General features: G+C 42.9%; 1 protein-coding gene and 1 long non-coding RNA gene across 2 annotated transcripts; one reads left to right on the top strand and one right to left on the bottom strand.

The window, feature by feature from the left end:
- The first annotated feature begins 446 nt into the window (after positions 1 to 446).
- Positions 447 to 24847, top strand: WDCP (WD repeat and coiled coil containing). Its single transcript, XM_077311864.1, has 3 exons — positions 447 to 2357; positions 16162 to 16282; positions 23696 to 24847. Exons 1-3 carry the CDS (start codon positions 447 to 449, stop codon positions 23860 to 23862), a joined length of 2199 nt encoding a protein of 732 aa, XP_077167979.1. The 3' UTR covers positions 23863 to 24847.
- LOC143824502 (uncharacterized) lies at positions 19634 to 27348 on the bottom strand. Its single transcript, XR_013226788.1, has 4 exons — positions 27242 to 27348; positions 24978 to 25053; positions 21174 to 21208; positions 19634 to 20920 (listed from the first exon to the last, which is right to left on the bottom strand). It is a non-coding gene; the product is annotated as an uncharacterized LOC143824502 (long non-coding RNA).
- Between the last annotated feature and the right edge of the window lie 451 nt (positions 27349 to 27799).

Genomic DNA, 27799 nt, shown 5'->3' with positions numbered 1-27799 from the left:
TGTCAAGTCATTATTTCACGCTGCAACTGAATTACTCCTTAGTACGTAGGAGTCTTCCTCTGCTCCGTAGAAGGAAAGATGTTCATTCATTCACTAAGGCTACTATTTTTAAGTACCGTCCTGGCTTGAAGAGTTCGAAATAGGCTTCCAAGTAGATGTCATCAAAGAGAACAGTAATTAGCTAAACCTCATTAGACGTCACATGAGAGCTGTAGCTCCACCCAGGAAAGGGGTAGCGTAAGAACAGCCTGGATGTAGTTCTATACTTAGACCAGCAGCAGTGTTACGGAGTGGAAGAGGCTGCGTGCTTCAGAGGAAGAAAAAAACCCCTCTCCATCTTGGGAAGAGCTCTTCAAGCAAAGAGAATCTGTTTTGTCAAGCTGTTCTAATGAATCCTGTGGAATTTCTACTTTGGAGGAAGCCACATCAGTAAGGACGGTTCAGTGATGGAACTAGGAAAGGCTAAACTTCTGCGAACTGGTCTTAACGCCTTGTACCAGGCCATACACCCCATGCATGGGATTGCCTGGACGGACGGAAAGCAGGTGGTACTGACCGCGCTGCATTTTCAAAACGACGAACCGAGGTTTGGCGACTCCAGCGTCATTGGCCGCTTTGAACACGTTCGCGGACTCTACTGGAGCCCCTGTTGTTCTGCCACCACCCCGGCTTTGCTCGCCGTGCAGCATAAAAAGCACGTTAGCGTTTGGCAGCTGAGTCATAACGTTTTGGAAAAGAATAAGCCCTTGATTTCTCAGACCTGTGAAACTGGAGAACCATTCCAACTGCTCCCCCAGGGTTGTGTGTGGCACCCGAAGAGGGACATTTTGTCTGTGCTCACCAAACGGGACGCATCTGTTTTATACTCTGCTCGTTCGGATAATTCTAGAGTCAAAGCCGACATCAAGAGCAGTGGTCTCATCCACTGCGCCTGTTGGACGAAAGACGGTAATCGCTTAGTCGTCGCTATAGGTAGCGCCCTTCATTCCTATATATGGGATGATACTCAAAAAACACTGAATGCTTGTTCCTTTTGCCCAATATTTGACGTTGGGGGCTACATCTGCGCCATTGGAGCTACTCTGGATTTCCAAATTGCAGTAGCTACTGAACTTCCTATCGATAAGATCTGTGGCTTAAATGCAGGTATTACATTTGAAATGCCAGCCGGTACTGAAACAGGTTCCTTAACTTCACAGTCTTCAATAGTGCTTGGGGAGGAGGAATATTCTATGGACCAGAGAAGAAAGTCTGTAGATTCGGACAAGTCAGCGACAGTTGATTCTGTAGCTTCATCTTCTTCGGGCCCTGTGGATTTAACCCACATCCTCGCAAACCATCGAAGGTCTGACCCCAGTCCTCTCATTTCTTTGAGAAGGAAGGATTGCCCTGCAGGAACGGGTCAAGATTCATCATACCTGATCCTAGTGACTTTTGAAGGAAAGGTAACCACAACCAGAAAAGTCAGCATTCCAGGCATCTTAGTCCCTGATATAATTGCTTTTGACTTTAGAGCTCAAATTGTGGCGATAGCCTCCAATACTTGTAATATTGCTTTAGTCTATTCAGTAACCTCGTCATGTATGCCCAACATTCAACAAATCCAGCTGGACAAAAATGAACGGCCCAAGGGCCTGTGCTTTTTGACAGACAAACTCTTGTTAATTTTGATTGGCAAGCAGAAGTTCACAGATCCTGCTCTTATCCCGTCATCTAATTCAGAAAGATATATCATCCGGCTGATGGTCAAAGAATTAATCTTTCAAGAAGAATCATCAGCAATATCTGACGCCACCCAAAGTCTACCTTTCAGTTTTGAGTCCACTGCCATTATTCCTGGGAAAAGTAAATATTTTGAGAATCTTGCTTCAGAGGATCAAGTTGGAAGAAGAGAACTGCTAATACCAGGCAGCACTATTATCCAGTCTCCTACCAGAAGAAGACAAATACTGGAAGAAGCAAGAAGTCCTAGTTATGAGCAAAGTTCCTCATCCAGTGTAAGTGACTTTGATGATAAAAGAATTGCAAGTGATCCATCTGTCGCTCTAGAAACTTTAGATGTTGAACCAGTTAACCGATCAGTGGCCTTGCTTGGTCTTGGAACACCCACCAGGTTTTCAAACAGGCTAGTATCGTCTAAAGTGATGCAAGAGACTTTAAATTCTCCCAAAAATAACATTTTGCCTGGTGAAAAAGGAGCAAGTCACATATCCAGGAATCTGGACAGACTGTGTGGCAGTTTCAGTGACTTGCAACTACGACTTCTTGAACTAACAGACTTCACTAAAAATGGGAACAAACTATCTCTGGCCTATCCATCTTCTCAACAGCCACCTTTTGTTTACATCACCTACCAGGTAATCATGTTTACTTTATGGCTTTTTTTCCTAGGTAAACTGGCATTCTTGGGAGTTCTAAACTGGTTAAGCCAGTGGTCCCCAACCTTTTGAAGGTTGAGGACCGTCTCCGGGGGGTGAAGAAGAACCGGCGGCCCGGGCGCCGCGCATGCACGTTTTCATCACCAGGGGGTGCTAAGATGCATGCGCAGCAGCTCCACGTATGCATGTTTGTGTCCGCCAGCGTGCCGGCGGCTGCACTTGCCTCTCCCCCCCCCCCCTAGCAGCAAGAAGCTAGCCAGGTCGCAAGTGAAGCGGCTGCTTTGGCGGCCGCTTCTCTTGTGGCCTGGTGAGCTTCTTGCTGTGGGGGGGGGGTGAGGCAGGTTTAGCCACCGGCGGCCCGCTACCGAGGCATTCGTGGCCCGGTACCGGGCCGCAGACCGGCGGTTGACGACCCCTGGGTTAAGCAATTCAGTTTAATTAACAGACTTCACATGATTATTAGGTTTTTCTAGATTTTAATTGAACAATTGTTACATCTGATATCCCGCATAGGAAAAATCAAGGTACCGTTTTTCCTTTACTGTTCAGTTAACCACCAATGTTTTACCAATCGATATGCTAAAAATGGCTTTAAAATATTTCCAAAATATTTACCATAAACGCTGTTTGGCAGCCATATATGCAGCTTTTAAAATTCCTGTTTTGTCAATCCAAAAGATTAAATGTAAATTATTAGATCTCTTAGTAAGAACACGTTCTTAGTAAGGTTCTTACTAAGAGATCTAATAAGGTTCACAGATTAAGAATTCAGAAAATATACAATACAATTCTATGCAGAATTACTCTTGCCTAAACTCTTATTTCTATGGATTTAAAGAAACAGCATAAGATTGCACGGACAGGATAGAAGTATGTGTAAAGAAGTACTTTCATATATAAAAAATGGATTCTATTCACTGAGATGCATTTTCCCCTTCATATACTTTAAGATAATTATTAACAAAATCAATTACCTAATTGTACCACACATATTTATACCGCCTTTGTTGGTGATAACAAAGGAGCATTCCCATAAGTTTCTTAGTCAATAATTTAGCTAGGAAGTATGAAACATACTGGAGCAAAAGAGCCATAATTTCGAAGTTGAATCACAACTTTCTATCTTCCATGAAGCTCCCTTCTAAATGAAATTCACACATGTCACTTTAATCACTTACTGTCATCCATCTTGTTAGTGTGCATATGAGAAAAAAAAAACAGGAATGCCAATCCCTAGGTGAGAACTGGGGATCCCCTAGAAGTATATCTTATTTCCTCTGGAGAAAATGACTGCTTTGACGGGTAGACTCCATAGCATTATACTTCACTGAGGTCCCTCCGCACCCCAAATCCCGCCTACCCCCGGCTGTAAACCCAAAGTCTCCAGGTATTTCCTAACCCTGAGCTGGCAACTGTAGAAAAAGAGCTGCAAACATCCTTCTAAGTATCAGGCTTCTCAGTCAATGAATGACTATGCAGGAAAGTTGAGATACAAATGTATTCTGATACATGTAAGATTTTGACCAAATTTTCTGATTTTTACACCACACAATCTATTAAAATGGATATACTCAAAAGCTTGACTCTGCATTCTCTTACTCTAGTTACTGGACAGGCAACATTGGTATATTTTGTTGGGTTTTTATTAAAGTTGCAACAGCAAAGCGTGTTGATTTGAGTTCATTTTGTTGGAGCCATTTTAGGGCAAACAGGCATTTGCTCTGTGGCAGCCATTGTCTCTCCCAGGGCAGGGCAGCCACTTCTCTGTGTCTATCCTCTCTTCTTCCTGCCCATTACCTCTGTGCCTACTTATAGGCAGGCTGTTTCAGACCAGGGTTTCCTGAAACCCTAGAGGTCCTTGTTGGCCCTGGAAGGGTTTCCCGAATGGGTGGGAATTAATTTTTTAATATATTTTTTAAATTTGTCAAACATTTATCGGGTGAAATGACCATATATGGTCATGTCAACTCCCTTTCCCTAAATGGCCAACGATGGGCCTGGAGACGGTGGGAAGGGGAGGGGCCCTAGGTGGGCGTGCACACAGCTATGCTTCCCAACCTTATTCTGCATGATTGCACCACTTCTGGGGTCTTTCAAAGTCTGAAGATTGTTTCAGGGATTTCTCAATGATAAAAAAGTTGAGAAAGGCTGTTTTATTTATTTATTTATATTTATATACCGCCCTCGCCCGAAGGCTCAGGGCGGTTTACAGGGAACAAGAAACAGGTACAGATAGCATAAGGAAACACATGTGACAACAGCAATAAAAATACAGCAATAATAACTCCAACATGATAATAGCAGTAATAATAAGATAGAACTGCAAAGGAGCCTCAGCTCAACTCTCACTGGGACCCAGTGCATTAGGCAGATTAGTGGCGGTCATAATAGGAGGCGGGGGGCCTGAGGGCCAATTGGAAGTGATGGCCCAGGTCAACCTCAACCAAATGCCTGGTGGAGGAGCTCCCTTTTACAGGCCCAGCGGAACTGTTTGGGTTCCATCCATGTTTTAGACATCTGAAAGACAGCTATTATTACTGCAGCTTCATATTCAACTAATGGTGGAAAGAGGGTAAGAAGGCGGTAGAGAGAAGGGGATACAGAGGCACAGGATGAGGAGCTAGAACTCAGTGCCCATCCCCAGCCTTACATAAGGGATGGATGAAATCAGTAATAGCCTACTTATATAGGTCTGCAGCACCAGTGGCTGCAGTGCTTTGTGCATTGGCTTGTTTTCCATTGGCTGTCTCAGTGCTGCGGCTTGTATGTTTTCAGTACAAATGAGCTTTATTTCTTCCTCCCAAAATGGCCAATGATGGGCCTGGAGGGGATGGGAAGGGGAGGGGCCCTGGGCAAGTACACAGCTCTGCTTCCCAACCATATTCTGCATGATTGTGCCACTTCTGGGGGTTTCTCAAAGCTTGAAGAATTTTTCAGGGGTTTCTCAATGGGAAAAAATGATGAGAAAGGCTGCTCAAAAGAGTTGGAGGTAGGGGAAATTAAAGAAGGAAGAATGGCTATGAGAAATGGAGGAAAGGGAGTTCGGTTTGAAAAGTGGGCATGATGCTATTTAGCTGTTCTAAGCTAGTTAATAAAAGAATAGTTTTCCAGAACGCAGGAAGGTCTCAAGCAAAACTACAAAGTGATTAATGAAACAGATTATCACTGCAAAATAAATGCTAAACCCCACCCTCATTTCAAATTCCACCGCCTACAAACTTGCTTACAAAACAATGGTTAAAAAAGAACAGTAAATTAGGAGTTCAAGATAAAATTATGTCATTGCATTTACATAGTTGTCCATATGCTGGTACACCATTCGCCATCTGTTCAGAATATGTAAACCTTTGGACTGAACAAAGTATGCTAGCTTAATTGTGTACAACAAACCCCAAACTGTTTCCACTCATTTGGAGAATTCAGTTGGGGAATTCAACCTTTTTCTTGTTTTAGAATACTGCTCAAATACCAGGCATGCTGCTTATATGGCATAAAGTCCAAATTCATACCTACTCTTTAGTTCCAAACAATATACAATTCAACAATACTAGTTATGGATTAAAGGGATATTTCAGTTTCCATAATTTCCTCCCAATTTCCTGATGAAGAGTCATCCTATTTGTAAGACCATTTGAAATGGCAGAATTGTTTATTTCCTTCATTTATTCTTCACCTTTCTCCCCAACCGGGTCACGATAGGTTTACCTCATTCTCCTCCTGCTGGTTCATCACAGCAACATGTGAGGTAGCCTGGACCGAGTATGCGCAATGGGTCCAAGATTCCATGAAGGACTGGGAATCTGCATTTAGATCTCCCAAATCCCAAGATCTCCCAAATCCCCAAATCTCTCAAACCCCAGTCCAACACTTTAACCACTATATCACACTGGCTCTCCCTTTTACCATATTTTTAAATGGTGTCCCACATCAAAAAACAAATTCATCATGTTAGCAAACTAGTGTATTACAGTAGTGAATTTTCCATGAAATGCTTCATGGATTGAGGCTCTCCACATACACACACCCTTTGAACATTGAGAAGCATTAAAACATATCTACCTGCAGTCTGAAGCAGTACAGTCTAGATTTCTATTGTCTCAACCTGAGTAATAGGTAAAATGGCTAGGATTGCCACGTCCCCCTGGCCGCTGGTGTGGGGGGAGGGTCACCCCCATGGAGTTTGGCGGTTGGATCCTGGAGAGGTAATATTGTTTTTCAGATGCATATCTTACAAAAACCATTTGAAAAGAGACGTGCTGGGCATTTTTTCCAGCATAAATAACAATCTCTAGTAAACGTAAACAATACAAATGTTTAGAGTTGCAATGTCTCCAGCACCCCATAACCTGACACATTAAGTAGCATTGCTAACAACAGTAAAGGTAAAGGTATCCCCTGTGCAAGCACCGAGTCATATCTGACGCCCTCTAGTGTTTTCTTGGCAGACTCAATACAGGGTGGTTTGCCATTCCCTTCCCCAGTCATTACCGTTTTACCCCCCAGCAAGCTGGGTACTCATTTTACTGACCTCGGAAGGATGGAAGGCTGAGTCAACCTTGAGCCGGCTGCTGGGATCGAACTCCCAGCCTCATGGTCAGAGCTTCAGACAGCTTGTCAGTTGCTTTAAAACCCTGCGCCACAAGAGGCTCTACTAAGGACAGTACTTCCACATAATCCTAGTTGTGAATGTCTCTATAGACCCACTAACACTGTTTTGATGGACTGTTTACCATGCACACACAAACTGGAAATCAGTTGTGCCAAATTTAAAATGTTGCTGTGCACTTAATGTTAAATTATTGTGTCCCATACGGATACTATATTTTGAAAATAATTTTTTTTCATATTTCTTTCCTTCCTACTTAAAATAAGTGATCACTATGACAAATCTCATTTCAAATACTCCTACTATTTAAGTGGTGATTTTAAATACTCCTACTATTTAAGTGGAGATTTGAAATGAGGCATCACAAAAGCCATTACAGACACAACTTGAGTATGAGGGTAACTTACTAAAATAGCAACACGTAAGTCAAAACAGGCTTCACCTGGATGGCCCAGGCTAGCATGATCTGAGATTTCAGATACTAAACAGGGCTAGCCCTGTTCAGTATTTGAATGGGAGACTACCAAGGAGTCCAGAGTTGCTAGGCCAGGAAGGCAATGGCAAATCTCCTCTAAGAACATCTCTAGCCTTGAAAACCCTGTGGCCTGATGGCACTTTCCACCACCAAGTAGAAACATACTTGAGTGCTTATCTTATCGAATGAGCATGTCACAAATGATAAAAGACTTCTGATCTTGGGTCTCATCCTGAGATCTTCTCCATATCAGTCCATGCTGCTGACTTAGAAAAATTAAACCCAGTGATTGAATCAACCATGCTGCTTCCTGTCATATCTCTGGGTTCTTTGGCAGAGCTTACATTTAATTAGTGATCTAATCTAGCCCTACTCAGCTTTGAGATTGAACAGGGCCACCGCGTAAACCAGAGAGAGCACATGGAAGAGAGGAAGGGTGGGGAAGGATGTTTTAATGGCAATGAGATCATCAGAAAAACAGACACTTTGTTTTGCTTAAAAAATGACATTGATTTGCCCAGACCAGAATGCAAGAACCCAAAGGGTGTGGGAAGATTTCGGCCTGTTCCCATTTCTGGCTTCAACTCTTGGTACAATATTCCATTCTGCTCTACTGAACGTCCGGAGCAGAGGTTTTTTGTTTTGTGTGTTGTGTGGGTTGCATTGGGAATGCAGAGGTGGCAAAAATTCTTTTTGCAAACTCGTTCAATTTGCCGAGCTACAGGATCCCACCCTGTATAAATGCTGCTGTTGTAGCTGCAACAGGGTTCATATTGGGCGATCCTGTGCTCTTTCATACTTTGTACAAGTTTGAAGAGAGCCCACAGGCTGCAGAGGAAACCTGACGGTATATCAAGACATAATGCATTATTACAAATAATAAAAGCTATTCGAATCAGTAAGCACAGAGGATTAAGTGAAAAGCAGCCAGAATAATCACATCCTTTAAGTCAATCTGATGACTGCTCCTCCTTTGCAGTACATTCTGGAGAAGGAGTAATCTACAGCAGAGAGGCGAGGGGAAGAGACAGATATTTGACCCTTTCTCTTTAGCTGTTCTTGCCCTGAATCTTATCCCGCCCCCAGAGGTTTCATTTATTTATTTAAAACATTTTTATGTCTCCTTTCCACCTAACCAAAGTCCCCAAGGAAGCATACATAAAATATTAAAATACATGAATAATTTAAAAACATCGAAATGATAAAATAATTCAATAAAACCATATAAACACCACCAGAAGCAGCCCAATAACTGTTACTGGGAGTTTTCTTCACCTGGTAGTCAGAGTAAGAGAGAGAGAGACAGAGAGACAGAGGTTTGGTGCCATGACTGAGAAAGCCCTTTTTTGGGTTGCCACCTATCCTCAGATGGCAGTGACGAAAGAAGCATGGCCCTGAAGATGACCAGAGTGAGTGGGTGGGTTCATATGGCAGAAGTCAGACCTTATGATGGAGCGAGGCCATACAAGGTTTTAAATGTCAACACCAGGACCTTGAACTGAGCCCAGAAGCAAATTGGAAGCCAGTGTAAATATGGTAGTGCTGAATATCATCTGCATATTTATTCTTTTTTTAAATTAGTTGTATTTATTTATATACTGCCCTCCTTTGTTGCTCAGAGCAGTGTCCAGAAAATGTTAGATGAGTAATAGAGTACAGGATAACTTTGGTAACTGTGTCAACAATCTTAACATCAACAAAGTTCTGGCAGTGAATCTGGGTAGCCATGCATCAAGAAGAAGAGCTGAATGTCATCTGCATATTGATGGCACCCAAGCCTGAACCTCCGCACCAGTTGGGCAAGAGGGCACAGACGTTGAATAAGATTGGCGAGAGGACCGCTCCTTGCAGAACTCCACAAGTGTGTTTGCAAGCAATTCAATTGCCCCTCTTCAATTGCTACCTTCTGTCCGTGACCCCGGAAAAAAGAGATCAGCCATTGGAAGGTTATTCGTCATATCCCGGCATTGGTGAGGCAATGAGCTAGGAGCCAACGGTTGACTGGGTCAAACGCTGCTGTAAGGTTGAGTATTACTAGCAGCGTTGACCCACCTTGGTCCAGCTGGTGGGTAGCCACTCAGCCTAAATCTCCAGATGACCACTCCCAGTGACTTTACAAAGATGTTAAAAATAATGAGGTTAATGGATTGAAAGCAACTGAGGACTGCTGAAACAATGTACATCACAAAATTTGTATTGACCTTAATTACAATGTAGTGTCTTTCCTCCACAGACAATAAAGAGATATCCAAAGTAAACAAAAGGAAACAAGTAGGTAAATTCAATAAAGCAAGATAAAGCCCTGCAAGATAGTGACAAATTTTAACAGAATGAGAGAGGACAGTGGGCAGGGAGGAGACTGAAACCAAAAGAGTCAATAGACTGAGCCAAGAGGGTGGTGAATCAAAACTCATGGAGCTCATCTCTCATAAAAAAACAAACAATATTTTTTAATCAGGAAGGCAATTTTGAACTGAATTGAAAACATAAAAGAAGTCATGAAAACTGATGAAAGATAAGGGCAATGTGACTCTGCTTAATAGTGCAGTAGACTAGTTGGATGGTTTTAAAAGCTGAGATTTAGAAGACCATTTAAGAAGTGGAAATGTAATAGTCAAAGCAGGAGGCCATTAATGTGTCCAAGTAGTAAAAGTCCAAGATCACAAGGTAAAAGAAAGGTCATGTTTTGATAATGGGGCTGAACAGATATGAGCAAAAAGTATGTATGGACAGCCATCCATAGATTTAGAAACATAAGACACAAAAAACGTCTTGTCTGGATGAATCTTCTTGTTCGTTGCTAATTCTGTAATTTTCTGATTAATCATACAGCTAGACTTTCTACAGGGATGGCAGGACATAATAGCTGTTTGGTAACTGATCTACGGACCAGTACCAGTCTCCGGCCTGGGGGTTGGGGACCACTGATCTAGACGGTGATAATTATTTCATACTCTGCTATGATTCAGTGTTAATTTCTGAAACAATATTGTCCTTTCAAGGTGGAAAGAACTTTGGGGGGAAAGCTGTACTCAGCAAACTGAATTCAGCATACGTGATTAGCCAACTGCAAAATTCCAGTCCTGCATATACCTGTCAAGAAGTAAACTATCACCATGGAAATTACACAGTATTAATAGATAAATATTCCCAGCATCACAACTAGACATAAATGTATGCCTGTAATGAATACAAATAACTTGTAGATTCTAAATTGTCTGAACAGAAAAGGTATTAACGGTAACTTGTAAGTGACCTACAATAATTAGTTTTGAAATTTATTTTCAGTGGGTTGTGAATGGAACAAGATCCTGGCAACCAGTTTCAACAGCAAAGCATGCACCCAATGAAAAAGTTACTGCTTAAGATGGGGGGACCTTAAGATGGGGGGACCTCCCAACATGTAGTACAACTGGGCTGCTACAAAAAGCTGCTAATGTTCCAAATCTATCCCCTACTGCCTGCCCTATGCAAGCTTTAGCTACATTCATACAGCTTGCTCCATTAGTGCAAAATTGAAAGAGGTGGGCAGATGGGACTTTCCTGTTAAAGCCACACAACTTCATTTTACGACGACGATGACTACTACTACTACTACTACTTCACAACTACTTTATTACCACTTTATTATCATTGTACTACTGCTTTACTAATACGTTACTACTACTTTAGTACTACTACTGCTTTATTACCACTTTTCTACTACTTTACTATTGCTTTACTACCATTTCACTATTTACTTCTGCTTTACTACCACTTCACTACAACTACTATCGCTTTACTACTGCTTTACTACTACCACTTTACTATTACTTTACTACTGCTTTACTACTTTATATTAAAAGTATATATGAAAAACTATTTCTTCTAACAAGGGGTTTTGGAATACAGACAAAACATCTCATCTTAGAGAAAAAGGTGATGTTAAGGAGGGATTCCTATCAGATAAAATAAATACACATTAAACTCAAGAGCATCAAAACAAGGACAACAACAGAACAATATGTCAACAATATACTAATGCTAAGTGAAACAGAAATTTCAGCTTCAACTAAGCCTGTAAGGGGAAGCTGGCTGCATCTGGCATGCCAGATTAGAAGTCCGCACTCCTAACCACTACACCAAACTGATAGTAATATTCTAGCCCAGTAACACCTTAGGCTCCAAGAATTTGAAGGTATACATTTTCAAGAGTCAAAGTTCCCTTCATCAGGGAGGAGCTTCGGCTCTCGAAAGCTCATTCCCTAAAAACCTTATTGACCTCTAAGGTGCTCCTGGCCTCAATTCTAGTTGTTCTACTGAAGATTGACACAGCTACCAGCTGAAACCATCTAGACAGGTATTAAAACAGACAGTAAAGCAAGATATTTATAGGCAGGGCAGAACAGTCAATTTTAATGGGAGCCACATTAACAAACGAGGCTGGGTGGAGAGGAGAACATGTTCAATGAGAACAAGACATTTTCATTAAACAATAAAAGGAGGAATTGGAAATGTGTAGCCATGTTAGCCTCTTGCTGCAGAGACAATACATCATCCTGTTATACCTTACAGGCTAGACTCGCAACAAGGGGTCCATGGACCTCCAGGAGAGTGTGGGAGCTCCAAAGGGGGTCCACAGTCTTTCCCCTCCTACCTTAATGGACTCAAGCATGGAACAGGGAAGCAGCTGCTTCCATTGCTCTTCCTCAAGAGCATGTGTGAGTTTTCTTGTGGTTTCTGCACTTGAGAGGAGGTGGAGCCTGCACCTACTCCCACCTTAAACCGCCTCCTGTCTCTCCCCCACTCAGTCCTCCTTGAGCCTGCTTGTTAACGCAGGTGGTGATGTCACTTCCAGTGATATGTCACTGGGAAATGTGGCAGGGAGGTGTGGCCAGCTGACATCACTTCCAGGCCTCCTCAAAGCCTCAAAAATTATTTCAGGGGTTCCTCCACAGTCAAAAGGTTGAAAATGACTAATTTCTTGAAACACAAGGTTTGATGGGCAGTGCCGGTTTCAGAGTAATGTCTAGCATAAGAGATCTAGCTTTGCTGTCGTTATCCCATGCATAGGATCCTCCACATATCTGAAACTCTTATTTTCTCCTTTTATCCTCAGTGTAGCATAGTTATCCACATTTGCTTATCCTGTCTGCAAAAAAAAGCAAGGGGACCAAAGTGAAAGGGGACCCAAGTGGAAAATGACTGCTTACTGCCTCTTGCATAATCTAGAACCTGTGAGGAATGTCCCATTTTCTGTGGAGGCTAGCTACTCCAACATGACATACATATTTGTAGAACAATCCCATGAATGCTAGCATGGTGTAATGGAGTGAGTTAGGCTTGAACCTGAGCTCAGTTTAAGGTGAGATTTAATTCTCTGCTCAGCTAAGAAGTTACGTGACAAGCATCCCCACAAGCTCTTCAGAAAAAATTCTGAGATGCAGACATAGTGGACAAATAAAAGCCCAGTTATGCCAGCCCTGCAATAACTGACAAAAGGACAGCCTTATTATTGTCAATGTACCATATGAAATGTGAGTGAGGATATCAGTTATCACTCCATCATATCTCTGCATATTTGTCTGGTGGTGGTGGTGGAAAGTACCGTTGAGTCACAGCTGACTTATGGTGACCCTTTAGGTTTTCTAAGACAAAATAAGACAAAATAAGTTCAGAGGGGGTTGCCATTTCCTGCCTCTGTGCAGCAACCCTAGAGATGGACACAACCCTTGAAAAAAGCATTTTGGGGCTACCCCCGAACTGAACCTCGAACTGACTGAACCGGTCCAGCAAGTTCAGCTCCCTGTGGCTGGGAGAAAAGAGGCAAAGATCGCCTACAAAGGGACTTCCATTCCACCTTTCTCCTGGCCATGGGAGTGCCTAGGAACAGGAGTGCCACAGCTCACTTTAGCCAGGAGAAAGGTGTAGGGATCCCCTTGGAAGAGACTTCCACCTTTCTCCTGGCCATGGTTTATTCTGCCCAGGAGATGGCCAGGAGAGAACCACTGCTCTAGCAGATATCAGCAAACCAAGGCTGTCATTAGAAAGGAGGAGAGAAAGGGACTACCTTTAAGCTACTTCAGCCCATTATGTTCTGGTCATGCAAAGTTTATGTGATTTGTAATGTAGTCCTTTCGTTAGTGGACTTAGAAATGTGGGACTCTGCTTAGGACTTCACTGTAAAAGATCTTCAGTGAGCTGGAAAACAGACCTTACGAATAAAGAGAATATTCAAAACTCAGTGAAAATATCTTCCGGAAACAAGTGCTCACTATTTTGTCTATGCTACAGAAACATGTAAAAGCTGCTAACTGAATACCTTTATTTTCCTAACACATCAATACATTCAAAGTTCACACTTGCTGTTTGTGACAGTATACGAAAAGCTCACATCTAGTTGTTTGACCACATAGCCTCTCAGGTTCTACAAGAGTCACTGCAGCAATCCTGTAATTATAGCCTAAATTATTTCGCGAAGCCAGCCTGTTCCTGGGTGAAAGGAGTGTTTCTAGATGTTTTGCCAGAGCCTGCCAGAACACCAAATGCCAGATGTTGCGCTATAGTGCTTAATAGGGTTGATTTCCGAAACCAAAGTCCGGTAATAGTTTTTATCAGGTCCATCCAAAATATTACAAAACAGCATGTAAGTACATAAGACTGATGAATATAAGGCAGAGTAGGAAATAAAAACATCTAAAGAGAAAAAAAAAGGAGATTCTTGAGAAGAAAGGAATTGTTTGCAAGTTCAAAAACTGGATTGTGTTTCATGGTGAGAAGATTCTGTATGTGATGGATACTAGGCTTTCAATAGTGACAGAAGAATATTGGCACATGGTTGTTTTAATAAAAATTATGATATTATTTCATTGATATAATAAATGTAATCTTTAAACCGCCCGTGGCGCCATGGGCGCCACGGACTAAATAATTCGTTAAGGGGTGTGGAGGTGGGATTAGTCCGTGATGAGGAAGGGTCCGGATTGGGACCCTTCCTCACGACAGACAATCGGAGGGACCAATCGGCAGGCGCAAAGCGCCTGCCGATTGGTCCCTCCGATTCCCAGCCCCAGCAACTGCGAGCCGCGCGCAGCGCGGCTCGCAGTTGCTCCCGGCCTGATGCGGCGAGAGGCGCAAAGCGCCTCTCACCGCATCAGGCCGCCGCCCCAGGGAGCCCCTGGCAGTCGCGCGAAGCGCGGCTGCCGGGGGTTCCCTGCCTGCCGGCCTGACTCGGCGAAGCGCGGCTGCCGGGGGTTCCCTGCCTGCCGGCCTGACTCGGCGAAGCGCGGCTGCCGGGGGTTCCCTGCCTGCCGGCCTGACTCGGCGAGAGGCGCTTTGCGCCTCTCGCCGCGTCAGGCCGCCGCTGCTAAAACAAGCCCGCCGCCGCTGCCGCAAAAACAAGCCCGCCGCCGCCACCGCCGCAAAAACAAGCCCGCCGCCACAAAAAGAAGCCCGCCGCCGCCGCCCACACCAAAACAAGCCCGCAGACTCAGCGACTCTAGCGCCCGCTGCATTTGGCTGCAGCGGGCTTGCTTACTAGTAAAATAATAAATAAGGAAATATTCCTTGTAAGCAAGATGTGAAAGCTGTTTCCTCACTTAGCCTTTTTTGAGCAAAGGAGTACCCAACCATAGGAGTGAAACTGCTTGGAAAGGGCAGTCCGGGAGATTTTAGGGGTGGAGCCTGGGAAAGGCATGGTTAGGGGAGGGGAGAGATTGCAGCAGCAGGGTAAGATGTCATCGAGGCCATCCTCCAAAGCAGCCATTTTCTCCAAGGGGACTGATCTTTGTAGTTTGGAGGCCAGCTGTAATTCTAGGAAATCTGCAGATCATACCTGGAGGCTGGTCAACATAGTTTCTTTTATTTTCTCTATCGGGCAGGAGAAAAGTAGAAGCTGATGCAACCTGCTTCTCTCCTACCTTGTGCTCATTCTAACAGTGGCTCCTGGCTCCAGCTTTCTAACATTCAAGAATATTTTCTAAAATCCAACTTTCGAAAGACAGAACAGAACATGCAACCTGTCAGAGAAGCTAACGCTGCCAGCAACATCTCCAAATTCTTCAGGCTTTCTGAAACAGTACGCATTTCTATGTTCACTGGGATATTGTGTATCTCTCATGAAATTTTACTGGGCGTATCTGCTCATCTTCCACTCTTCACACACTATTCTTTTCCATCTGCACACTGCTCCCACACATCGTGTTCCTTCACACACCTCACTTATGTTTCTACACCAGACGGATACCTCACTCCTCACCTCTCACCCTAGTGCCGCTTCGTCTTGAGGCCAAAATAACTTTTGGCAGCACTTGCTGCTCCCTTTTAGTGCTCCCATTAGCCTTGTAACCTACAGTTTAGAAGCTCTGCGACTTATGGCATCGTGGTTACAGTTCTGGACTAGGAGGCCCAGGTTTGAATACCCACACTGTCATAGAAGTTTGATGAGTGACCTTGGGTGAGTTTTTTCTCTCCGTCTAACCTAATTCAAAGACTATAAAATGATGTGAGCTGGTTTGGTCCCCACTATGGAAAAAGGTGGAAAATAAATGAAGTAAATAGAAATTTAAAAATAAATCCAAGTTTGTGCCCCTTCCCCTCACAAGGTATATTTAAGAATACAGTCAGCAAAATGAATGAAACAATGGATTAACAGCAATTAACTGGCAGGAACACCTCCAGTATTTCTAACCTGCTGTTTCTTTCTGTATGTTATGTGACTGAAGAAGCAATTTTCAAACGGGGCTGTAGCCGAAGAAACAAGAACTGTCCTCCTTTGCGATGGTAAAGTTCATCTGAATCTAGTCCAGCGACTTTTTGATCTGCCCATTGTTGAAATGAAACATGGTAGGTTCTCTTTATTGCTCCTTTTTAGACAGGTGTTTTCACTGTGAGGCCTGCTGTTTGTGAAATTCCAGTTAAATCATTAAAAGAGCTCATTTTTGTCCTGTACATTCTCTAATGGTAACTGAATTTGCTGGGGTTTCATTTGGCCTAGCCTCTGGGCTGAATGTTTCTCCAGAAGACAACTGTCAGACACTTGCCCAATGCTGATCAACCCCTCCACACTTGGCCTACAGCTGGCCTACAGGTAACATCACTGAGCTACTTCCTAGGTCTGTATAGAGTATGCCGAAGATCTGAGGGGGAGAAGTGAAAGGTAAATTTAATTCCCCCCATAATTTTTCACAGGCTAACTCTACATATCTTTTCTTTTTCTTTTCTTTTAAATGCTGTTGAACCGGCGTTTATTAAGATTTATGTAAAGAAATGTAAAACAGTAATGACTGGGGAAGGGAATGGCAAACCACCCTGTATTGAGTCTGCCAAGAAAACGCTAGAGGGCGTCACCCCAAGGGTCAGACATGACTCGGTGCTTGCACAGGGGATACCTTTACCTTTAAAGAACTTTAATAGAAAAGAATAACATAAGTTAGCTTGGGTTACAATATGCCTTGCTGTTCCATTAATACATTTACTAACTACCTGTCTAAATAGTCGCTATTGTAGCTCCAGAGTCCCTGAAACTCATCTGTGGGCTGATTGTTCATTAGGCTTGTAAGGCTCGCCATTCTAGCCAGCTCCCCCAATTTTTGAAACCAGTCAGAAACTTTTAGAGTATCTTGAATTTTTCAGAGTCTTGCAGACACCATCCGTGCCACCGTTGTTGTATGAAAGAAAAAATAGCCAGCTTTTCGGGGGGCACTGTCTGGCAATACACTCAAATAACATAAATTCAGGGGAAAGTGGGAATTTAATTTTCAACATTCTTTCTAAGATGTTATGGATTTTTATCCAAAATTTCTGAATTTTTTCACCACATACGATAAAAAGAACCAACTTTCTCCTTACATTTCCAGCATTTCATAGCCAAATTTCCAGCTATTTTACCCAGAAATTTGGGAGTAACATACCATCTATATATTCAAGTCAGTAGCCTTGTTGGTCTGAAGTAGCACAACAAAAATAGAATCCAATAGCACCTTTAAGACCAACAAAGATTTATTCAAGGTAAATTATCAATTTACTTATTTGCCATTATTTGCTTTTGCCTTATATCTCCACAGTTATGATTGCTGGTCATTTAGTCTGAGGAAGAGTGCATGCACTCGAAAGACACCTTGAATAAATCTTTGTTGGTCTTAAAGGTGCTAATGGACTCAATTTTTGTTACACCATCTATAAAACATTTTAGACCAATTTTCTACAGTCTTTTCATGCTCTGCCTGGCCATTTTTGTGCACAACCGTCTGCACATATACATATTCAGAAATCTTGCCACCACTCCTGTGAGGCTCCTATTCCATTTGCACAGTTAACAATCTACCAAGACTCGGAGCCAGTCCCATGGCATCCTCCTTAGCTAGGATGATCACCTGAACACAGACTTAACTTTTAGCGGTGCTGTGCAACAATCCCATAACAAAAGCAATGCTCAGTGCCTCTGCTAGCAGACTAAACAACTGGGATAAAATAAATACGCAGGACATCTTTCATAGTAAATTGTTTTCTAGATTACTTTATGCTGTCCTCTATCAGGAAAGCATCATGCAGCTAATGGTACAGGCAACAGGCTTTTCAAATTTTTATGCTTCCATAGCTCTGGATTAGTTTAATCCATGCTGAGTACACAAAGAGCTCACCAATTTAATCTGCCAAATTCCTGTCTTTACCGCCCACCTGTGATTTACCTCTGAAAGCAGGGAGCAGTCAGGAAAGGAAATACGTTCCTTTTATAGCAGTCCTTACAAAATCAAGTCCCTGCTGGTATGAATTTCATAATTTACCATCTTCAGGAACAGATCATTTTTCATCCTGTTTTCTTCGAATCATAAGAGTTGCAAGGGACCATACATGCCATCTAGTCCAACCCGCTGCTCAATGCAGGATCAGCTTAAAGCATCCATAATGTTTTCTGCAAGGGGCTTTCTGCATACAATAAACTGAATTTCTCAAAGTTCTGTGTTCTGCAGTATAGGAAAGGGTGGAGTCCACTGAGTTAAGAAGCAAGAGAGAAAAGAGTACGTAAATGGGAAAGCATTCCTGACTGGGAAGATAAAACCTTACTAGTGTCTGCCTGTAGTTTTTTCAGGCAGTTTTACTGATTTACGTTATTTGTAGTCCACCTTTCTCACAGGGACTCAAGGTAGACTACACATCATGAGTTTGCATAACCAACAAAATTCAAGTCTGTAAACAGTATATTAAGATCCACCAGACTTAACATAAAGCTGCTGCCCAGCTGTTGTCACTGCCCTTCTGATTTACTACAAGCACTTAATGTGCAACCTTATTATCTGCACAGAAAAGCTCTCTTGGACAGTTCTGCATAGTTTGCAGAAAGCAAGGAGAGAGAGAGCTTTCCTAAACTTTTTGTGCCATTCCAGAAGGTGGGAGCCACTATGGAGAAAGTATGTTGTTTGCAGGCCTGGACGCTCCTTCAGTCCTCCAGCTGCCTTTTCCTGTAAAAAGTCTAGCCCAGTTGTGCAGGGCCAGCTCATTGGACAGGGCAGCATTTGTGGACTGGTGCATTTGCACAGTGAGGAATCTGCAAGGGCTTATGGGGGACACCTCACTATCTCCCCTCCCCACACAATTTCTACTTTCTGCACTCTTGTCAGCTCCTGTGTTCTCAGCTTTCCCTGCTTCCTTCTCACCTATCAGTCAGCCTACCTTTTTCTGCTTGCCCCCTAAACCTTAGTGATATTTATTGTTTATATGTGCCCCCCCTTTCCTCAGTGAGGAATCAAAGTAACTTACATTTTTTCTCTTCTCCATTTTATCCTCACAACTCTGCAAGATAGGTGAGTCTGAGAATGAGTGGCAGAATGGGCAATCAACTTGGGTCTTGGTCTGAAATGTTAATAATTAAACCACAATGGCTTCCATGCGGTGGCTGCTAGTGAACAGCAGCAAGTGGCCTGGTGGTTGTTGCTGGACTTAGAGTTGCCAACTCCCGGGTAGGGCTTGGAGATCTCCTTGAATTACAGCTATTCTCCAGATGACAGAGATCAGTTCCTCTGGAGAAAACTGCTGCTTTGTAGGGTAGACCCTGTGGCATTTTACCCCATATCCTACCCTCTCTGGATTCCACCCAGAAAATCTCCAGGAATTCCAGGAAAATCTCCAGCTGCATTTTGTACCAGCTAAAATTTCCGGGTCAAGGACAAGGGAAGGCCCATGTAAAGCAAGTTGCTCTGCTTCCTTCTTTCATCCTGTAACTGATTTCCCACAAGAAATCAAAATATCACAATTTAAATGAAAGGGTGAATGTAACTTTGTATATCTTAAGTTTCTCTCCTTAATAACATATCTACTGCACCTATTATAAGATGTTAAATATCTGACCTGTGAAAAGATCTTTAATGCATTGGCAGTGGTTAATATGCTTTACACTCAAGTTTGGCAATTAATAGTGTGGTCCTAAACCGAGTTCTAATGACTGCACTGTCTCTTCTAAGGTCTTTGACTTCAGTGAATTTGGAAGTGTACTCTGTTTAGGATTGTCCTGTAAGTTCACCCTCTCTCTCTTTCTCTCACACACACAGAGATACATACACATGTCTTGAATAAATTTTTGTTGGTCTTAAAGGTGTGATTGGACTCAAATTTTGTTATACACAGATACAGAGAGAGAGAGAGAGAGAGAAGATAGTTTATAGAATCCAAGGTCTGTCCAGATATAGAAAGAAGGTATTACACAAGAAGGCATTAACTAGAAAAGATTAAAAGGAATCTTCTTATGACGTGATAGACAACACGAAACAGGAAGACAGCTTGAAAACATACTTAATTAAAGGGACAAAAGAAAAACAGAGTTTTGGCAGCTTCAAATTCTGTGTTAAAACATGTAAGTTATTTTGCATCAGGCTTCTTAAGAGTTTGTAGAAGCCTACAGAAACAGAATTTGTATTACTTCCCCAATACATTAGCACAACACATAAATCACTCACATATCAAATATATATCATATACCTATAATCTGTGTATCTAATAGCGAAGGGCGGGCTGATCTGCAGACATCTAAATCAATGGATCAGGCCCTCACTGACTAAAAACTATTGTGCAAATCTGGGGGACTTCTGAGCATTGCAGGTAAATTGGAAAACTTTACAAATTACATTGGGAGGGTTAATTCCTCCCCCACATCCCCAACAAGAAAATGTCTGCTCACATGCAAACAACATACCTATGTTGGTTTTCCACAACTGGCAGTGGCAAGACTCTGGGAGCTGTTACAAGCAGGGCTACAGTGCTGGTGGACTCACTCTGGGCCTGGCAGTGGTGTACTCTGGGAGCCACTCCAAGCTTGCCAGCAGAGTGCTCAGAAATCACTTGTGCTGGGGCCAGGTTAAAGGGGGACGGCAAGGCCTGGAACTTTGCTGGACTTGATGATGAGGAAGAGAGATGGGATTCCTGTTGGCAGAGTCTAAATATGCATAGAAGCTGAGCACACACTTATAACACCTCAGATTGCAGAAATATCTGAAATTAGAGATTACATTAAGGATTTTAAAAAAACAATTCCAAAATTATAAATGGAGCACCTGTAGCTTTAAGAAACAGATTCCCTCAAGTTGCCGTTGTTAGGTTACCACAACAGGCTTGGTTTCTGTCAGTAAAAGGTGGGGGGAGGGGGGGCTTTTACAGGGACATTTTGGCCTTTCAAGAACTTATGGGAACCAGGCCCAGCAGCAACCCACGGGTGCCTTGCTACTATCCAAAGTGCCAGACTTACCTAAGCCTGGCTGCTTGCCCCTGTTCAACAGCAATCTGCACAAGAATGACAATGTGGTATAGTGGTTATTCAGACTAGGACCTCAAATTTCCATTATCCCATGGAAACTCACTGGGTGACTGTGGGCCAGGTCTCCACTCTCAAGTCTAATTTATTATTTATTTATTTATTGGATTTATTGCCCACCACTCTTGGCAAACCGGCTCGTGGCAGGTTATAAAAACAGGTTCCAATACAATCCCCCCCTGATAAAAGCCCCATTAAAACCCATTTTAAAAGCACAATAATATAATGACAACACGGCGGTAAAAATAACCCCATCCTATGGTGGTATGCCCACCTAGAGGGTGACGGTGATGCAATAGCTTGTCGCCACCAAAGATGTCAAAGAATTGGTAGTGTCTTCCTTGGGGGGTGGGGGGACCAGATCTATGCCCTGAAAAACTGGCCTCTAACAGGCACAGGGGAATGACCACTGAGAGTACCTGGATGCCAGTGGGCCAGTGGCCTGCTCTCCAAACTGGGCCAGCCTGTCCTCTAACAGAATGGTTGAGAATGGCTATCCAAGTCCTGCGCAAAGTGGAATAAATGGAACCCAGCCAGCCTAAGGCAAGGCAGGGGTGACAGAGCCTGACCTATCAGGCAAGATGAAGGAGGTAGAATTGCCCAGCTCAGCCCGCCCTAGGCAAGGCTGGTACTGGCACTGGGCAGCCATGTAAGGGGTAAGCCAGACACTAGTGTCCGGCATGCCCAAGCCAATGGCAAACTACCTTTGTACATCTCTTGCCTTGAAAACTCTCAATGGCACTTTCTACCGCCACCAAATCTCAATGAGTAAAAACCAACACAGGATTTAATGTTTTAAACTGCATGTAAGTTTGAAGATTTACAATCATAGCACATTCAAAGATTAGGTTCCAATAAGCTACGATGGTTATACCCAGTGAGATCTGACTTTTTTCTGCCTTATTACTAATAGTTCCTGATGGACAAACTGCATTTTGCATATACCATGTGATTGCCATGAAGATGGCCACAGGATACCAGTTGCAAGTTCCCTGAGGAAATATTATTCAGAGATGTTGCAGGGGCCCAATTCATCTTGGGGCCACTGTGTGAAGGGAGGCAGGGCTCCTGACTTTTCCCTGACCACGGGGAGGGGCTGCATTCAGGACACATACAATCCCCAATGGTGCAGATAATACTACCCCTGGACCATTTTGGGTCTGGGAAACAGCGTGGGGGACGGGGGGAAACAGACATCCCTCCATTAATATGGTCCTAGTCTAAATCACTTAGGTCCAAACCTGAGGTGCTTCCAAATTGAGTTTCCAAGGGGAACTCACGGCTGCTGTATTAATGAAAATCAATATGTGGTTTTGGCCTATGATAGTTTCAGAAGTAATCTGTCATTTGACATTGGGGGTGCTGTTTCTATAACTAAATCCTCATGCCCAAGGGAACTATAGTTACAAGATTCTTGAGTCCTGGCCAAGAAACATTTACTCCAAATGAAAACTGGTGAACAACTTATTTTTCTAGGATATACAATTTAGACCAAAAGACCTATTTAATACATGCACCCCAAAGCTGTTGGGCACTCAATCCCTTTTAATTTTTTTTCCTTTTCTGTTTCTACACAGACACTTTATTGTAGTCTTGCTTCTAAACTGGAGGTTGTTTTTTAAGCATCCACACATCTACTTTCCCTGATCCTTTACAAACATGTTTTGCTGTGATCTTGTTTTGAAAGAATCCAGTCAAAGCATGTTTGCACGCCATCTGAATGGGAATATGGACTCCCATCAGCACCATTTTCCTTCCTCTCTGCCTCTCTTGGTCATCATTTTTGCTGCCACGCCATCAGAAGGTTTTTAAGGAGCAAAAAATAATTTAAAAAATTAAACTGGAGATGGTTGATCAAGACATCTTGAGAGTTCTATTGAAGGCAAAAAGCGATTGAGAGGCAAGGAAACAGATTTGGAGGTATAGAGGGCATTTAAAATTTTACCCCTAGGCCACTTGCCTGATATCAAGTGCCTTCCCACTGGAGTTTCTGTTTACCCATTAGCATAGTATCTGTGGAGTTGTTTTTTTCCCCCTGTAGCACAAGGGCAGCTCAGGAAAGGGTGTGGGAGCTTGACTGAGGAAAATGGCACAGGACAAAAGTTTAATTTTGTTCCTTATGGTGGCTAAGATGTAAATCAGCCCCTCTAAAGTGGTTTTTGCCAAAGGTTTCAGGCAATGCTAGTTAACACACCTATCAGTCCTGAGATTCTCAGGATCTAAACCAGAATTATGGGCCCACATATGTACACCATTAAAGTTATAGGATGGATGGATGGATGGATGGATGGATGGAGGAAGGGATGGAGACAGACAGACAGACAGAGCTTTAACCAGAGCAGTTACTGATTTAGTCCATAAAACTGTAATCCTGGGCTAAGAAATGGGAGGGGAAAGTACAGATATTCATTGTAGGATATACACTTATATTCTGCTTTGTTTTCTTCTTCATCTAGGTTCTTCGTGGATTATTCTCACAGCAGATGGTGATGGCTTTATTCCGTTAACATTTAAAGAAAAGCAAGAGATAATTGTAAGGGATGGAGGTGACGGTTTGGAAGCCTATGGGAGTCACTCCTGCAGACGAAACATTTCTTCTCAGCCACCAAACAGTGTGACATAAGGCAGAAACTACGTGGTAAAATAAGTTCTCCCAAATCCACCTGCATGGTCAAAAAAAAAGAAAGAAACAAACAAACTACAGCAGGACCTCTGAATGCATTTTAACCATAACTCCTGTGCCTTTTGTTTCACAGTAGCTAGTCTTCTTCAGAGTGCTGCAGTCTACAGGATCAAATCTAGAAAACACATGTGTGACACCTGTCACTCTTCTTGGATTCCTGAAACTAAGATGGAATTGCTGTCAGTCTTAGTGACTGACGCACAGTTTTGATATAAATGGTGTGTGGAAATCTAAAATACAAATCATTTTGGAAACTATCCATACATTGACGAGATGAGGCATAATTTTAAAAAGATTTTCAGTATTTGTTTCAGGGCATGATGCCTCCATCCATGGAACTATATACCAGGCTTTCTCAACCAGGGTTTTGTGAAACCCTGGGATTTCTTGATGTCCCTGAAAGGGTTTCCTGAATGAATGGGAGTTACTTAATTTTTAATATATTTTTTAAATTTGTTGAACATTTATCAGGTGATATGACCATATATGGTCATGCCAACCTGCTCCCCCCCCCCTCACACAATGAACAATGATGAGCCTGGAGGGGGTGGGAAGGGGAGCATCCTCAGGTGACGTGTCCACAGCTATGCTTCCCAGCTGTATTCTGCAGAATTGCGCCCCTTCTGGGGTTTTTCAAAGGCTGGATAATATTTCAGGGGTTTCTCAACAGTAAAAAAGTTGAGAAAGGCTGCTATTGAACACTTGAAAGTAACTAATACACAATAGGTGCCTCAAGCAGAACTCCAGAGAGACTTCATTAAATGCTCCTAAATAAATCTCTCAAGTAAATTTTCATAAATACAGTTCCTAGGAATAGTACGTAAAGTATTGTGGGAGCTTTAACAACCATGTATATTAAGAGAGAAAGAGAGAAAGCAGAAGAGTTCTACTTCCTAAAGGATTTATACGGTAATTGAGGCCAAAGGGGAGAAGAACAAGATTTAACTGCAGATGATGGACTATCATCATTTCTAAGAGTCCCAGAATTATATGCTTACAATATCTTTTGCAATCTGGGTAAGGACAACAAGTAATAACCTTGTTTGTGTACTTACTTTTCCTTCAAACTGGCTTTATGGTTACTTATGGGTCCCTGCCCTGGATATTGCATCTTTGTAGACAAAGTATGTACTAATAATCCACAAGAAAAAAAAACAAATTAGGTTTGTTTTGCCACAAACTGAAACATATGCATTTTTCGCATATGTGATTGACTGTATGTATTGTATATGACTTTTTCCAGTATGAAGCTGAAGTCTTTAGATTATGCAATATTAAACATTTATTTTTTGACATTATGCACAATTGTCTTTGAAGATATATCCTATTCCTGACAACCTTCTTAATGTAATCCATGCTGTAAAATACAAATCACTATTTCTGGAAGTTCTTCTGTAATTTCAAACTTTCCTGCTTTGTTGTTAGTTGTGAAGTCGTGTCCGACCCATCGCAACCCCATGGACAATAATCCTCCAGGCCTTCCTGTCCTCTACCATTCCCCGGAGTCCATTTAAGCTCGCACCTACTGCTTCAGTGACTCCATCCAGCCACCTCATTCTCTGTCATCCCCTTCTTTTTTTGCCCTCAATCACTCCCAGCATTAGGCTCTTCTCCAGGGAGTCCTTCCTTCTCATGAGGTGGCCAAAGTATTTGAGTTTCATCTTCAGGATCTGGCCTTCTAAGGAGCAGTCAGGGCTGATCTCCTCTAGGACTGACCAGTTTGTTCGCCTTGCAGTCCAAGGGACTCGCAAGAGTCTTCTCCAGGACCAGAGTTCAAAAGCCTCAATTCTTTCACGCTCAGCCTTCCTTATGGTCCAACTTTCACAGCCATACATTGCAACTGGGAAGACTTTCCTGCTACTTAAAACCAAGCTATTGTATATTTCTAGTACATTTGTTTGGCAGTTCTATTCCAAGACTATCATACCTCAGACCAGGGATTCCTAACCAGGGGTCTGTGGCCTTTCCCCTCCTACTGTAATGGACACTGTCGACAAACCAGGGAAACTGTCGCTTCCATTGCTCACTCTATCCGCAAGCATGAGTGAGTTCTCTTATGGATTCTGTGCCTGGGACAGGGTGGAGTCCACATGCCCACTCCCACCTTAAATCACCTCCTGTTTCCTCCCCCCCCCCCCATCCTCCTCAAGTGTGCCTGTTAACATGGGTGCTGATGTCACTTCCAGTAACATGCTACTTCCAGGGAGGCATGGTCAGTTGGTATCACTTCCAGGGCTCCTCCAAGCCTGAAAAATTATTTCAGGGGCTCCTCCATGGTGAAAAGTCTGAAAAGGGCTAGCCTAGACCAGCTGTCCCCAACCCCCGGTCTGGGGACCGGTACCTCCTCGTCCTCCTCCCCGGCTGCTGCCTCAGGGGCTGTCCTGCTCACCTTTGGTGCTCTCCGGTGGCCACCATGGCTGCGGCTCCCCCTCAGCATGGCACTGCACAGCTGATGCTGGCAGCGCCCCCCAGTGGGCAGCAGGAAGTCAGGGACGCCGGTGGGAAAGCAAGTGGAGCTGGTGCTCAGGCGTTGGTGTCCCACAGCAAAAGACTACCCCCTTCCTGGGGGTTGACTGGTCCCCGGTGATAAAAGGTTGGGGACCACTGGTCTAGACCATAAAATTCAATAATTAAGTTTTAACCCAGAGTTTTTCCAAAAGTTGAGGACATACCAATTTATGTTTCCATTATAAATAAACTAGTTTCTCTGTCATGGCTTCTAGAACACTGGGAACAGTATAAACATGACAAACATCATTGTGGACAAATGTTAACTCAAATGTTAAGAGTTACAGCAAGTGACTTGGCAGTTGCAATACAGCAGGTATACCCAAACTGTGGCACTCCAGACGTCCATGGACTACAATTACCATGAGCTCGTGCCAGCATGGCAGATTACTGAAGATGACCCATGAAGGGGGCACTGAATTTGAAAGTGCTGCCATAATTCATCTAAGAGAAACTTCAAATATACTTTGTAATGAATCCACTTCTAGCATTGATTTTATGCATCCTGTTATGTTTTATAGTTAAAACACAATTTTCAAGAGATATGCTACATCTGGGCCAATGATTATATATCTTTCACAAATACAGGGTTGCCCTTACCTGTAACTGTTGTTCGTTTATGTCTTCTATGTAGACACACATTGGGGCTGCATGAACATGTAGTTATATTGAAAATGCCAGCTAATGATACACTGCCATACACCTGGGGCCACTATTTGAAAAGATGTGCCATTTGTGCCATTTGCCTTACACTGTTTGCAAAATTTCAGCTATGGTTTTGGTTCTTGGTCAGGGAGAATTAAACTTTTACCTGCACGCATCTCCTTGACTTTCACTTATCGCCTTCTTCATACTGTTGCCACCAACATCCCAGCCAGTCTTTAAACTGGTGTTGAACCTTTTCCTGGTCATATCACTAGAACAACAAAAAGGTGTGGCTGGGAGGGAAAAAAATCAAAGCTTAATTTCAAGTCTGTGATGTCATATTTCTAATAGCATGCATTTGAGGCTTTGTCACAGTTACTCTGTACTGAGTGCTAATAAAGGCACAACTGGTGACAATCCACCTCAAATCAAGTGTAACCCACTAGTCTCCCTCTCTAGGCACTTGAAAGGGAAAAAATCCTCGTTTGGCCTTCCCAGCCAGGCACCACACAGTATATTATTACTATTATTTAATAGGCTTATATAGCACCCTTCCTGACAAATGGGCTCGGAGCATTCTCAAAAATCATCAAACTAAAACACCCATGGTACAATTTACAGTTGAAAACGTTCACAGTCAATCATAGTTAAAATAAACATCTAAAATCTCACTCCAACATCCCACCTATACAAATGGCTCCAGAAAGTCCATGGGGTTGGCAAA

The sequence above is a fragment of the Paroedura picta genome, chromosome 1 (assembly GCF_049243985.1).
Source record: "Paroedura picta isolate Pp20150507F chromosome 1, Ppicta_v3.0, whole genome shotgun sequence".
Lineage (NCBI taxonomy): Eukaryota > Metazoa > Chordata > Lepidosauria > Squamata > Gekkonidae > Paroedura > Paroedura picta.
Note: the sequence above shows the minus strand (reverse complement) of the source record. Positions and strands in the feature narration are given on the sequence as shown.

What these genes read in the sequence shown, in the direction of transcription:
- WDCP (XM_077311864.1), top strand. Translation starts at nt 447, where the DNA reads ATGGAACTAGGAAAGGCTAAACTTCTGCGAACTGGTCTTAACGCCTTG. An exon ending in TTGTTTACATCACCTACCAG is followed by an intron (nt 2,358 to 16,161) that starts GTAATCATGTTT and finishes ATGTGACTGAAG; the next exon opens with AAGCAATTTTCAAACGGGGC. An exon ending in CATTGTTGAAATGAAACATG is followed by an intron (nt 16,283 to 23,695) that starts GTAGGTTCTCTT and finishes TTCTTCATCTAG; the next exon opens with GTTCTTCGTGGATTATTCTC.